The following is a 13,228-nucleotide window of genomic DNA, read 5'->3' as shown; positions in this document are numbered from 1 at the left end:
TCATGGCAGCATGTCTGCATACGTACGTGCAAGAACATGTTATAAACCTTGATAATAAACTCTCATATTTTATGGGAACCACAATCAATACTCATCTCATACGTAATCCCGCAATCTAAAATTCATGCAGGAAAAGAAAAATTTGTTCATACTATGCTGCACGTCTTTAGAATCAACTCCTTGCATAAGCTGAAATGCCACTTCCCTTCAAATATTTAGAAGAGGATACTAATTTCTCTTACAGCATAACATGCTGGTTAACATCATATCAACCAGTACTTAGTGATACTCACATAACACAGACTGTAAAGTATATGTGAAACAGAACAATTAATGGCCACACCATTCTACAAGCTCAAATTCAAGCAGGAAAAATCATTCTCACATGATACTGTATGTCCTTGGAATCACCTCTCGGCTAAAGCCAAAATGCCCCTTGCCTTCAAACATTCACAAGAGGATACTTAGAATGATGAAGCTAGTAAAATCTATCTATATCCCTTCATCATCTTAGGGTATCACTCTCCTTTTCACAATAATATACTTTCTCTTTAAGTTTCAACGGCTCCTTACTTTGCATTACTTGTACACACAATTTCAACATGATTGGCGAATTGCTACGTATACCAGTGTCTGGATATTCTTGATTTGTTATTTTATCTTGCTGAATTAATTGTTACCACGTTGCAGGGCCCATCAGAACATCAGAGAATACCCTGGGTAAAGCATACAAAATAAATAAATGAACAATTAGACACCCAAGTATCGCAAGTGCACCTTCCACGCATGAGTTAAGAAATAAAAAGTTTACATTTGAGGCAGAGTAATTTGTTCACATTTTCAACCTGCAATTTCTTGAAGGAAGTATTGTTTTCAATGAGAAGCTCCAAGGAGAGATCAATTCTATACACAAGCTTAAGAAATTTCGCTGTATGGTATAATAACAAGTACAAAGCAGCATGGGTCAATAGACAAATGAGACGAGGCTCTTGTCCTTTTTTTTGTGTCCATATCCTTCTATGTCACCCTCTTGTGTTCACTATCCACATATGCTCGTGAAAAAAGGACAAGGTAACTTTTGCACCACCCCTGGTTCTAATGAGGTTCATTGTCCCCGCCCTGTGGTTTGTCAGTCACGCGCATAGTGTCCAAATATGGCTCACGTGTACATGCGCTCTTCATGCTTTACGTGTGGTACATGTAGGTCACGCTTGGTACTGTTGACAGGCACTTCAGAGAGCCAATGAGAAATGTTCCTGTAGAACTTGTAACTGCCCACGAATATTATCTGCATTGCAATCTTGATGCAAATTATCCAAAATGTACTGGGTGGTATTTGAAGCTGCCCTTTCTGTTATTGAGATACAGAGGGCGTTTATTGCTAAGTGGGGGATGGAAAATACTGCCCAGGCAGCGGGCTATAGACACATTGACTCTGTCTGGTGCTCCCCACTTTCGACATTTTGACATTATCAACTTACACAGTACATAAAAACTGCATCGCAATCTTTAGCCTCTCACAAGGAGTACAGAATGTTGTTAAAGAAGTACGCTACATGTGGGGGAGTTCATTCATTCCCACTGCAATAGGACACTGTACCATTACACTATCCTTGGGTCGAATGAGAAATTGCACCATTATTGGACTCCATTCTTCAGTTCTTCTTTATACTGACCCTTTCTGAGCAAGGGATTTTGGACAGTGTGTTCTGTGCTTGGGATTTTCTGTGCCTATCAGCTTGGCACACGAAGCACACGAAAATTAATGGGAAACTCCCCTTGACAGCATTCCTGCAGATGAGCACCATCATGTGTGGATGAAGCAGGAAGGCCATTCTGAAACTTGTACATCTCTAGCTGAAAGGTTACAGCAAGAGAGCGCATCACACTACACAAGTGCAATGTGCTGTTTAGATGGACATAATGCTGTGTTCCAAAGCTTGTCACCACTAGTCCTCGTCCTGACTGAGAGGTTGAAGTGGCAGGTCCTCTCTTTGGCCAATGCTTCTTGCAATGCACTCATCAGTGACTCAGGGTATCAACCACTAGCAGCAGACATTTGTGGTGGAATCAACCCTGCATGCATTCTGATGGGTGGTCCGCTTGTCTTCTACACATGGAAAAGAAATTCCCCAGTTCATTCTCTCTGTAAAAGGCGTAAATTAGGGTCCACCTCCTGCATCAATCGGACCGCCTCCCTCCCCTGGCTGACCGGTATCAGCTCCGAAGGTCTCACCAGGGGCTTGCAGGCCTCAGTGGCCGCAGCAATGTGGTCAAGTTTCCAATGCTTCTTCAGCAGGGCATTGTCGAGACTGAATGGACCGTCGCGTATCCTCCGGACCTGGAGTGCCACGGCTGATGACTTGAGCTCCTGGCCAATGTCGTGAACAACTTTCCGAAGGTACTGAGCAGAGTCAGCATAGCTGTGTATTTCTGGCAGAAATATACAGGGAAAGAAAATAAAAATTCAATTACCCTACCTGTGGAAATTTTTGTAGTGTGGTACTTTGCATATTGTACTCTGTGAGATACCACTGCAAAAATGAAGACATTGTACAAATCACAGTACTTAATTTACTATAACATGTCTACATACACTGTAAATGTATGCTATTGCTAGTAAAACAAATGCCAACATCAGTAAATCTAAAAGTACACAGACTTTGTCTAACAAGATCGAGAGCAAAAAATCAATCTCATAAAAATTTTCACTTTCACAGTGAATGGTAATAATTTTGCATGAAATGGACGGAAAACAAGGCACCTAAGGATGGGCTAGTTGAAAGCTTGGACTTACCTAACTCAAAGTAGGGAGGTTCAAACATGGTGCAACTAATGTCTGTGAGTAGAGGGTTTGTCTCCCCGACAGGGTGTAAGAGGCCTCTCACTGCCAACTCGTAGGCCTCTTGGCTCTGCATGTCTACCCCAGACTGCCTGATCAGCTCCCGCTGGTAGCTGCGGCAAATATTGGATATGACCCAGTCCAGCTTCTCCAAAGTGATGTGGTCTGTGGCAGGACAAATACAACAAACATATCTGCAGACTATTGAAGCGACCGCTCCTCTTGAACGCCCATGCAAATGAAGAAGCAAACTAAAAACATCTTAAATTTTGACAAACATGTGATACTAGCCACAGACAGGATGTATAATGGTTTAAACTAAGACAAGTTCCACATTAAAATTCATGAAATTCTTCCGTCTAGATGTTTTCATTGCAACTGATTGACAAATTGCCCTACATCCACGTAAATAAGCACTGAATTGATCAGTGTTTTAGTAGTAGCCATGATAAGAAATCATGGGTGATAAAAAATCCTGCTCGAGTATGTACGCCCATGATTTTTTATCATGGCTACTACTAAAAAACTGATCAATTCAGTGCTTATTTACGTCGATGTAGGGCAATTTGTCAATCAGTTGCAAAGTTTCACATTGCTGATTACAATTAATGGATACTGTTCACGCAAAAATAGGTCAAATACAGAAGCAATTTGCCAAAATGTCTGGATCCAAATTCTGTTATTTCTAAATTACATGTACAGTATCTTGAAAAAATACTAATCATGGACTGGAAACACTCAAAGTATAGATACCGGCATGCCTGATGACTTTGTGTCACTTACCATAGGTTGTCTTCTGCCAAATCTTGCCCTTGTCATCATGGGAATCTGTAGCTACTCCAAAGCAACCTCTCACTGTGTATTGCCGTGGTAACCGGGCATCCTGGTACTGACTGATAAGCTTGTTCCCATCTCTCACAGCAAGAACTTTGGAGAATAACCGTCCAAACAGAAAAGGCAATGAGAGGAAACTATTTAGGGTTTGATATTAAACAAAATTTGTGCAAAAGTGCCGAATGAAATGCACCCTGATGTATTGTATTTTTCCAACATGGAATGGCTTCACTTAATGATAAGTTGAAAAGTTTTGAGCAATATGGAATATATGTAAAACATTTCAAGATGAATATACCACATTCCAATTCATACCATTAGTCCAGGCGCAGCGACCCAGAAAAAATGACTTCGTTCAACCCACCCCGCAGAAAAGGTTTGACTGCATGGGGTGGTCGGTTGGACCCTCTGGAACACCCCTAGGTAGTATGTGATATCAAATTGTGGTATCAATGAAATTTTACAGGCCATTTTAGTTGCGACATGACCATATTCTTAGAGGAAGCGTCTGCGCACACTAAGACTACTACACGTACCACTAGCACTGCTACAGGCGCCAATGCCAGTGGTGCGTGTTATAGTCTTAGCGTACAAAGACTTTTTCCGCAACAAACATCGGTTTTTGCCTGCAAACTAACTTTTCACGCTAAGCTGGGGTCGGTGTAGTGTAGTTTCCAGACGTTTTTATTTCGTCTTTATTTCTCCGAGTTGAAGCAAGCCAAGTGAGAGTGCATACCCAGCGATTGTGACGCCCGAACCGTTTTTTGTGGCAATCATTGAGCATGCACCCTCACTCGGCTTAGCGCAATACAGCGGGCTTCTGCACAATACACAAGCTGTAACTCAGAGAAATAAAGGCGAAATAAAAACAGCTAGAAATTAAGACTAGGGTCGGTAACGCTTGTCGCTATTGGGGCACTGAAAATGACAAAATTATCACAGTTTTTGCATTTATTTCACGAAGGATTCATCGAAATGCATTAAAACTATGTGCATGTTGCTATCTAGATGTCAGCAATACAATGGGATACATTGTAAGGTATAATATTGTGCATGGTTACCATGGTAACCGGATGCCTACAGGTGATTGGTAACTCCCAAAAATATCTGGAATTTAGACAGGTTTGTTTCTTTTGCCTTTCGTGCACATCAGTCATTGTAGATGAGCTCTACACTGTAAAATTAGTCTGGATAAAAATGGAAAAGACTCCCAAGATTTAATTCATTACTGCACGTTTTGAATAAAATTTACATATCATGATATTTCATTTTATTCTATATATATATATACATGTTATGTATATACATATACATATATATATATATATATATTCCTTCTTTAGAAAGGAATTTATCGGTATTCTTGAATAAACTTCCTTTAAGAACATAAACAATCAATTGCTTTCCTCTGCTCTTTTCCAGGATTGTTTTGAATAACCATCGCTCTGTAAATACTCGAAAGAGCTACTATAGAATATTGGCTTTGCTTTCTGTATTCATCTTATTTTTAAGGGACATTTGTGTCCATACATTATTAAAAACTATATACATTTGCCTATGCTTTGAACTCAAATTTGTGTTGAAAGTACGACGGATGCAACTTTTTAATGCATTAATACTATTCGAAAATGATATCTTTCTTTCAATGGCCGTTTACTAGTATTATGCCTTTGCTACAAATTTTGCTGTAACTTGAGAATGCTTCAACATATTCTTCACATATACCTGATGCCGTACACTTTATGCAGAAGGAAGGACATGCTTATTGGGCTTTTTGAAATTGTGGGCTTTAGTTTTTGAGTTATTGACAACTAAATTCTGATTGGATAATACTGGTTGCCATGGCAACAGGGAAAACTCTTTTAACGAAAATCAATAAAAAATTGTGTGCTTTTTTTAATTGCATCTATAAGATTAAAAAAAACACACCAATGTTTGCAGCAGCAGGAGGCATTTTGAGGGTTACCAGTCACCTTTAGGCATCTGGTTACCATGGTAACCATGCACAATATTATAACCTACAATGAATCCCACTGTATGGATGACATCTCTAGCAACATGTACATATATACTTCTATGCAGTTTTGATGAATTCTTCATGAAATAAATGCAAAAACTGTGTGAGTTTGTCGTTTTCAGTGCCCCAAATAGCGACAAGCGTTTATCGACCCTAGTCTTAATTTCTAGCCGTTTTTTTCGTCCTTATTTCTCTGAGTTGCAGCTTGTGTATTATGCAGAAGCCCGCTGTATATATTGCGGTAAGTGGAGTGAGAGCACACACCCAGTGATTGCGATTCGGTCGTCACAATCACCAGGTATGCGCTCTCACTCGGCTTGCTTGAACTCTTGAAATAAAGACGAAATAAAGACGGCTAGAAACTACACTACACCGAACCCAGCTTGGCGTGAAAAGTTAGTTTGCAGGCAAAACCCTTGCTTTTCGAAAAAAAAGTATATGCGCGCTAAGACTACTACACGCAGCACTGGCACTGGCGCCTGTAACAGTGCTAGTGGTGCGTGTAATAGTCTTGGCGTGAGCAGACTCTTTTACGTTTGTTCCAACAAATCATGATGAAAAGTGGCCAGTAAAATTCTACTGACACCACAATTTGGAACCACATACTACCTGGGGATGTTCATAGCGGTCCCATCTACCACCTTGTCTGGTCAAACCTTTTCTGCGGGGTGGGTTGAACGAACTCCTTAATTAAGCCTCTTACAGGAATTAGCGCCTTGACTACATTGCCAGTGCTTCATTATTTCATTTGTTGACAAGCGCTCATTTAAAATGACTTTCCATCGTTCATGTAGGTCACTTTTCTATAAATGATTCTGATGAATGCTACAGTTACGTAACCTGGAAACAAGGAATGAATTAATATTCATTTATCTCACACAAGGTTTCATTTAGAATATCATGAGAAAGAGCTTAATATCATGCAGAGTCTAATGTCTACATCATCAAGATCAACAAAGAAAAGTGGACATTATCAAACTGATTTAATGTAATACACAATAAACTTTAATATCTCATAGTGACCTTTTCCTTTTTTCTGTAAAATCACACAGGAATGCTGTCATAATCAAATTAGAGGTGGATCTTATCATTGATAATACAGTCCGACCTCGATTTTCCAGCCCTCTCTTATCTGGAATTCTCTATCAACTGGGTGCATTCACACTGTGAAGATGAAAATGATTTCAAACTCACTTAAACCCCTTTGAAAACTCACAAGATTTACCTACATGTACATTTGTATAATATTCCCAACAGAAAACTATGATACTAGGTAGGCTAGCATACAGTATTCAACAGTTGCAGTGTGTGCTACCTTCTTTAAGCTACCACTGGGTGGGCCTACAAGTTGTACATAATATACATAAACTTTATTTCTCCCATTACCGGCAAAATGCCAGTCCGAACATGGCCGGATAACTGAGATCAGACTGTATCACTACTGCTGATCTACAACTAGCACCAAACTGTAGAACTCTCACCCATAACTCCACAGGACTTCCAGTCAAGGCCACGGGACACAACGGACACACTGATGTTGCTGTATGATGGACCCTTCACCAGAGGGTGGTCAGCAAAGCTAGGTACTTCCATCACCTTCAGTGCACCTGGACGTGCAGACGTGGCGGCTACTTCAGATGCGGCTACTTCAGACGCGGCTACTTCAGACTCGCCTTCTGGCACAAATTTGACGAGGGTCTTCTGTGGCCGTTGCTTGAGGCTATTCAGCTCTGATGACAGAGGTAAAACAAAATAAACCAAACTGAAAAGTAAAAAAAAAAAAAAAACAATGTCATGATGCAGTGTCACATGTGTGGGACTCTCAATCCTCAGTATTTCAGGCATCATCATTTAAGCAAATTCATCCAACAACAAAATAAATGAATGGTACTGGTCAGAAACCTTGTGGTCAAGACACACAAAAGAAGTTTGACTGCACTTCTGAAATATCCTTTGGAGAATAGAATAGAAAAATAAAAGTTTAAACCTTGCACTTTACAAGTCTGATACAACACATCACATTTGTTTTGGGTGTCCTCAAAATTAATCTGAGAGTCTGGAAGTTTCAGAACATGATGAAAAGTTGGTGGAATCTGTCACATAAATAGACATTAGTGGTGGCTGGATTACCTTCTAGGAGAGTTGTCTTGATTTTGTTTCTCACTCCTTTGATAGTGTGACCAGCTGGCTTGTAGACAGCAAACATGCCATTGAGAGCCTGCCATGCCTTGTGTGCATGCTGGAACCCTTTGCTACTGGCAGACATCTTGCAGGCTCATAAGAGATTTCTCCTGTGGTATACAGAGAAAGGTTGAAAATATGGTTACCCTTGGCACTTTAATATTCACATACACTTATCTCAGTATGTAAACCAGGCCATGGTGGTCAATGAGGGGCTGTAGCATGCCAATTAGTAATGTAAATTGTAATATACTATAGGTCTAGGGACATAGGGTCTATACATATAAACTATAATTTAACAAATTTTAACAGCAACATCCTACAAACAATGTGCAATGCATAATGGCAATGCATGCTCCATACTTAAAGTAGAACCCCCTAAAAAGGTGTGTGTTTCTAGCATTGCTAGTCTATTGCCATTGATTGTGGGCATTTCCTTTTTTTTGAGAGAGAGAGAGAGAGAAAGAGAGAATTATATTTCTAGTAAATTCTTCTAGTAAACAAACGGTTGTTCAATTGTGGTACCATGAAAATATCATTTACCGCTGACCATGTCAGTGCCTTCAGTAGATTTACTTTTATTTTATTTATAATATATGCCCTATTTGTAAATTTCAAAATAACTCTCCCAACTACCAAGCCTTTAAAAAGTACCTGAAGTGAAGGTAAATGAAGAAACAGATCATAGGATTGCAAAAAAGAAAAGAAAAAAAGGTTAACTACCTAGACTCTAGTCATTTCCGCAAATGGAGATTTGGGTTGTAATTTTCTTGTGAATGGTCAGGGCCATCTTTTAGTTTTGTAATCATGACACTATGTATGAAAGTATCATGCCGCTCTTTTTCTCTTTCTCTAGACCCAAGACATCTGCTACTAGTGCTAGATCTAAGTCTTATTACTTAGATCTACAAATGTAGTCACAATACAGACTGAATTAAAAAAAAGGGGGATATTACAGTTAATAGATCGCACATATGCATAGACTCAGCCATGTCGCTGCAAGTTACAAATGCAGTAAATTTATTACTATGTACGGTAGTATCGTGCATAACCCAGGGGGGGGGGGGGGCGTTTTTTTTTAAGACGGCACAGATTGGGGCATGGCGCGTGTTAAACCTATGGGAAAAATGTTGGGTTAGGGTTTTTGGTTATGGTTAGGGTTAGGGTTAGGGTTAGCCTGACCAGACACTGTGCTGAGCACAGGGTCTGACATGAGTTAGTGTTTCAACGTTGTAAACGACCGTCACTATTGACGGCAAAATCACATAAAATACCTTTTATTTTGTATGATTTTAAGAGTAAGGCCAAGTAAAAAAAGAAACCAGTTTCTCGTCCTCGCGCGCATCGATTTTGGCCGCCGCATCGATTTTTTTACTATTTACTATTTTCAAAATGGCGCTGAAAATACCAAGAAATTCATAATTTTCGTCCCAGCCCGCTCCCCACCCGCATCGATTTTCAGTTGCCGCATCGACTTTTTTGATATTTACTATTTTTCGGCCGCCGAAAAAAAAAATCGACAGTTCACCTACCAGTACCAATCGTGATGTACTAGTATACGCCTTGCGTCCTCTACTTAGCCGTAGTATAGCTGTAGCTTCCGTAGTGCGTATGTAATAACGCATGCATTTCATACTGCGAGCTCGGCAAGAAGGAATGACGCACAAATCACAAAGCAGTCGAACTGTAGTTGGAAGGGCGCGGGCGGGCGCGGGCCTGGGCTGTGATGGATACAGCGCACTGGGTACGTCGTGAACGCGATAGCAGCAACATTTCTTCGAACAATTGCTGATATTCCACGCATATTTCGCGCATTGTTCGTATTTTCCCCGTTTCTCATATTTTAAGCGGATGAATTGTACTGTACAAATGCTTGTGAGGATTGTATCGAGTTTGATGTTCGTGTCATTGTGACTATGTGCATGTGTGTGCAGTGTCGAGGTACGGTGCCAGTGCACCGTGGCCGTGCCGGTCGCGTATGGCATGCGTGTCTGCACTGTCTATAGGCCATCCCCTGGCCTGTCAGCTGTCTGCACGCACGCATGAACACAGCATGCGAATGTGTAGAAGCCCGTACACTCAGCTCTGTAACGTTACATCTGACGGCGATGACGGATTTGTTCTATTTTGAAGAGAAAATGAATGCGCTTTTCCAGCAAATGTAGAATTATTAAATGGGTGTATCCACAAAATAAATAACTTTTCCACGGATTCTGGTTTGTCTCGTATTTCTGCGGGATACATGTACTTTTCTTTACGATGTAAATTCAAGGACACGGCCGTGAGTCGTATCCCCTGTCGTGTGGTATACAATATCATTCATCAAAATGTCTAGAACATGAAGAAACATCTTTAAAGGTTTAATTCTATAATGCCATATCAGCAAGTATCATTTTGACATCCATCTGCAATATTGTACAAGCCAGTTTCCAGTTGAATGTGCTACAATATATTTGTACTGTGAAGAGATGCAGATATATACATACCAGCTGTGTGGACACAAAAAGTCACAAATACCAATGATAGATAAATCAGTGTTTTGAATATCATGGAATTTATTTCAGTCGTACATTGGTATTTTGTTGAAAGACATATTTTATACCTGTTTAAATTAATAGCACAACACATCAGAATTGCAAGCTTACACTGGTACCGGGTATCAGAAATGCCATTACAACACTAGGCCTAGATACCATTATTAAGATGTTCATTTTCCCTTGACATCTGTTGTGGAAAGAAAAAGCACATGTAATTCTGCATGCATGAAGTTTCATTTCAAGTATGGTAGTATATATCTATTTGTTTGAAAATGCACAGAGTGCAGGCAAGACATACACTTGGGACCCGGTCTCTCATAACACAGATACCAGAGTGATAGTCATTTCATAAATTGGATATAGAAAATAGTAAAGCCCTCTCTCATTACCTTTCTCAAAATTACCGGACGAGAAACACATATTACTTCCATTTTGACAATCCTCGAAAAAATAGTAAGATATCAAATAGTAAGGACCTCCCTCATCGCCTTGCTCAAAAAACCCGGACGAGAAACTGCTTTCTTTTTTTACTTGGCCTAATATAATTGCAACACTTATCTACAGCATATTTTCCTGATTGTTGAGTTGAATTCGGCGTTTTGTTGGTATCCAGACCTTATTGTTGAATTTTTCGGAGTATAGATCGTGCGGTGGCATCTTTTCCTTCGAGAGCTTCAAAAAATCAACAAACTACCTACGCCCGTGCGTTTCATGTGTTACGTAAAACTTGTAGTAGATCCGCGCGTGCTGCACCGGCAATGATTTGACCTTTTTTAGTCGGGGTCACCCGACTAACTTCGACTACCTACGTTGTAGTATACGAGAGTGAATGCCATTCATATAACACGCAGATGAGGAGTGAAGCAGTAAGGACGTTTACAGACCTGATTTCAGCCATAGATTTCGGTAAGTTTTAGACGTAATTAAACAAAAAATCGCATACCGGTTATTGAGTGATGGTCATAGATTACGATAATTCCTTATATTTTAGTTTTCCACGATTAATAAAGATATTCATGAAGGAAACAGTGAACGATAACAACGTCCGCGAAGGAATAGAGGTGCAGCGCTGTCGCGATTCGCGACAGCGGCTGCGTGTAGTTAGGTTAGGGTTAGGGTTAGGGTTTAGGGTTAGGTTTAGGGTTAGGGTTTGATGGTTAGGGTTAGTTAGGTTTAGGAATAGGGTCCCCGATAGATTTTTAGTTTCCCCAATCTGTGCCGTCTAAAAAAAAAAACGCCCCCGGGGCGCTCCTTGTACACAGTTATACTGTGGGAGCTACGCGTTGGGGCTGGTCGCAGCAGTTAGATCGCGCAGTGTTAAAGGGAAGGTAAACCCAAAGAGCAATGTGGATTGAGTGAAAGCAGCAATATTAGTAGAACACATCAGTGAAAGTTTGAGAAAAATCGGACAATCGATGCAAAAGTTATGAATTTTTAAAGTTTTGGTGTTGGAACCGCTGGATGAGGAGACTACTAGAGGATATGACGTATGAGTGGACAACAATACAAAGAAAATATAAAGGATATTCAACAAAAATTCACTTTTCTAGAATTATGAAAGAGCAGTGGACCAACCGCTTTCAGAAAGCAGGGGGAATAATTGCTACCCTTAACATATGTCAATATCAAGTTGATGGAATTTGTAATTTTCATGAAAAATGGATTTTTGTAGTATTTTCTTTATATTTTCTTGATATTGTAGTCCTCTCATACGTCATAACCTTTAGTAGTCTCCTCATCCAGCAGTTCCAACATCAAAACTTTAAAAATTCATAACTTTTGCATCGATTGTCCGATTTTCTTCAGACTTTCACTGATGTGTTCTACTAATGTTGCTGCTTTCACTCAATCCACATTGTTCTTGGGGTTTATCTTCCCTTTAACTGGTACAGCTGGTGTCATGGCCTGACACAGCACAAAAATCAACATATGGGACCACAATGCGATCAACAACTAGAACATGAACACTTTTGTCTGATTATGTGACTGGACGCTCACTCCACCAAATACTGCCGATTATATACGCATTTACCTCAAAATAGATGGTGCCAAAATTCAGTCATTTCGTTGATATCCACTGAATACCTAGATTTGCACTGTCTAACATCGCACGAAACGCAATGCACCACACAACATTTCACATCAAACAACTGAACCGAGGAGGCAATTTTGCATTGTATAGTAAGGGTACTAGGTCTCGCGCAGGGACCTAATGATCGCGCATAGCGTAACTGCGTATAGCAAGCGATATTACGCGTAGGACTAAGCGCAAAATTTGCCGATACGCCCATGGAATAAACATACCTGACTTACCGCTCAACATGAGAAGGAAGCAGGTAAGAAATTTTGATTTCCAACAAATTTTCCACTAAATTTCCAATTTTGTACCTTGAACAAACCTACCTTCCCTTAAAATCTGTTCTAAGGATGTTGTAGCCTAGACGTGTCGTCTCGCTTGTCTCGTTCGTAGTCGATAGAATTCGTAATTTGTTCGATCGATCGTTTACCACGTGATGTCATCATACACCAGAACAATGTATGCTGCCAGCTACGCTGAAATACTGTTAATAAATGTTGTTTTAAGTCAAATTTTAACACAACGATTATAATATTACAAAGGAATAAATATTTCAGTCTATCGAAGTTGAAGTGTGATTTTAATTTGAATTTGCTTGTGATTTCTTGCGCTAACTTGTGATATATTTGTGACAGGGGAGGGCCATAACCATAATGATACTGAAGAAAACAAATTAGATGAGAGTGTGACAAATGGGTGACGAAAATGAGAGGGTGACGAATGGGTAAGCACACACACAA

General features: G+C 40.0%; 1 protein-coding gene across 2 annotated transcripts; it reads right to left on the bottom strand.

Moving 5' to 3' along the window:
- Positions 1-718: 718 nt before the first annotated feature.
- LOC140240738 (pseudouridylate synthase TRUB2, mitochondrial-like) lies at positions 719-12,551 on the bottom strand. Of its 2 annotated transcripts, none has more exons than XM_072320501.1 (6): positions 12,444-12,551; positions 7,824-7,984; positions 7,175-7,423; positions 3,626-3,769; positions 2,798-3,007; positions 719-2,433 (listed from the first exon to the last, which is right to left on the bottom strand). In XM_072320501.1, the coding sequence occupies exons 2-6, from the start codon at positions 7,957-7,959 to the stop codon at positions 2,138-2,140; spliced, it is 1,035 nt and encodes a 344-aa protein (XP_072176602.1). In that variant the 5' UTR covers positions 7,960-7,984; positions 12,444-12,551; the 3' UTR covers positions 719-2,137. The 2 variants fall into 2 exon arrangements, with proteins under 2 accessions (XP_072176602.1, XP_072176604.1); XM_072320503.1 differs by having other exon boundaries at positions 2,143-2,423.
- Between the last annotated feature and the right edge of the window lie 677 nt (positions 12,552-13,228).

This window comes from Diadema setosum, chromosome 17, assembly GCF_964275005.1.
Source record: "Diadema setosum chromosome 17, eeDiaSeto1, whole genome shotgun sequence".
NCBI lineage: Eukaryota > Metazoa > Echinodermata > Echinoidea > Diadematoida > Diadematidae > Diadema > Diadema setosum.
This window is presented reverse-complemented; position numbering and strand designations above follow the sequence as displayed.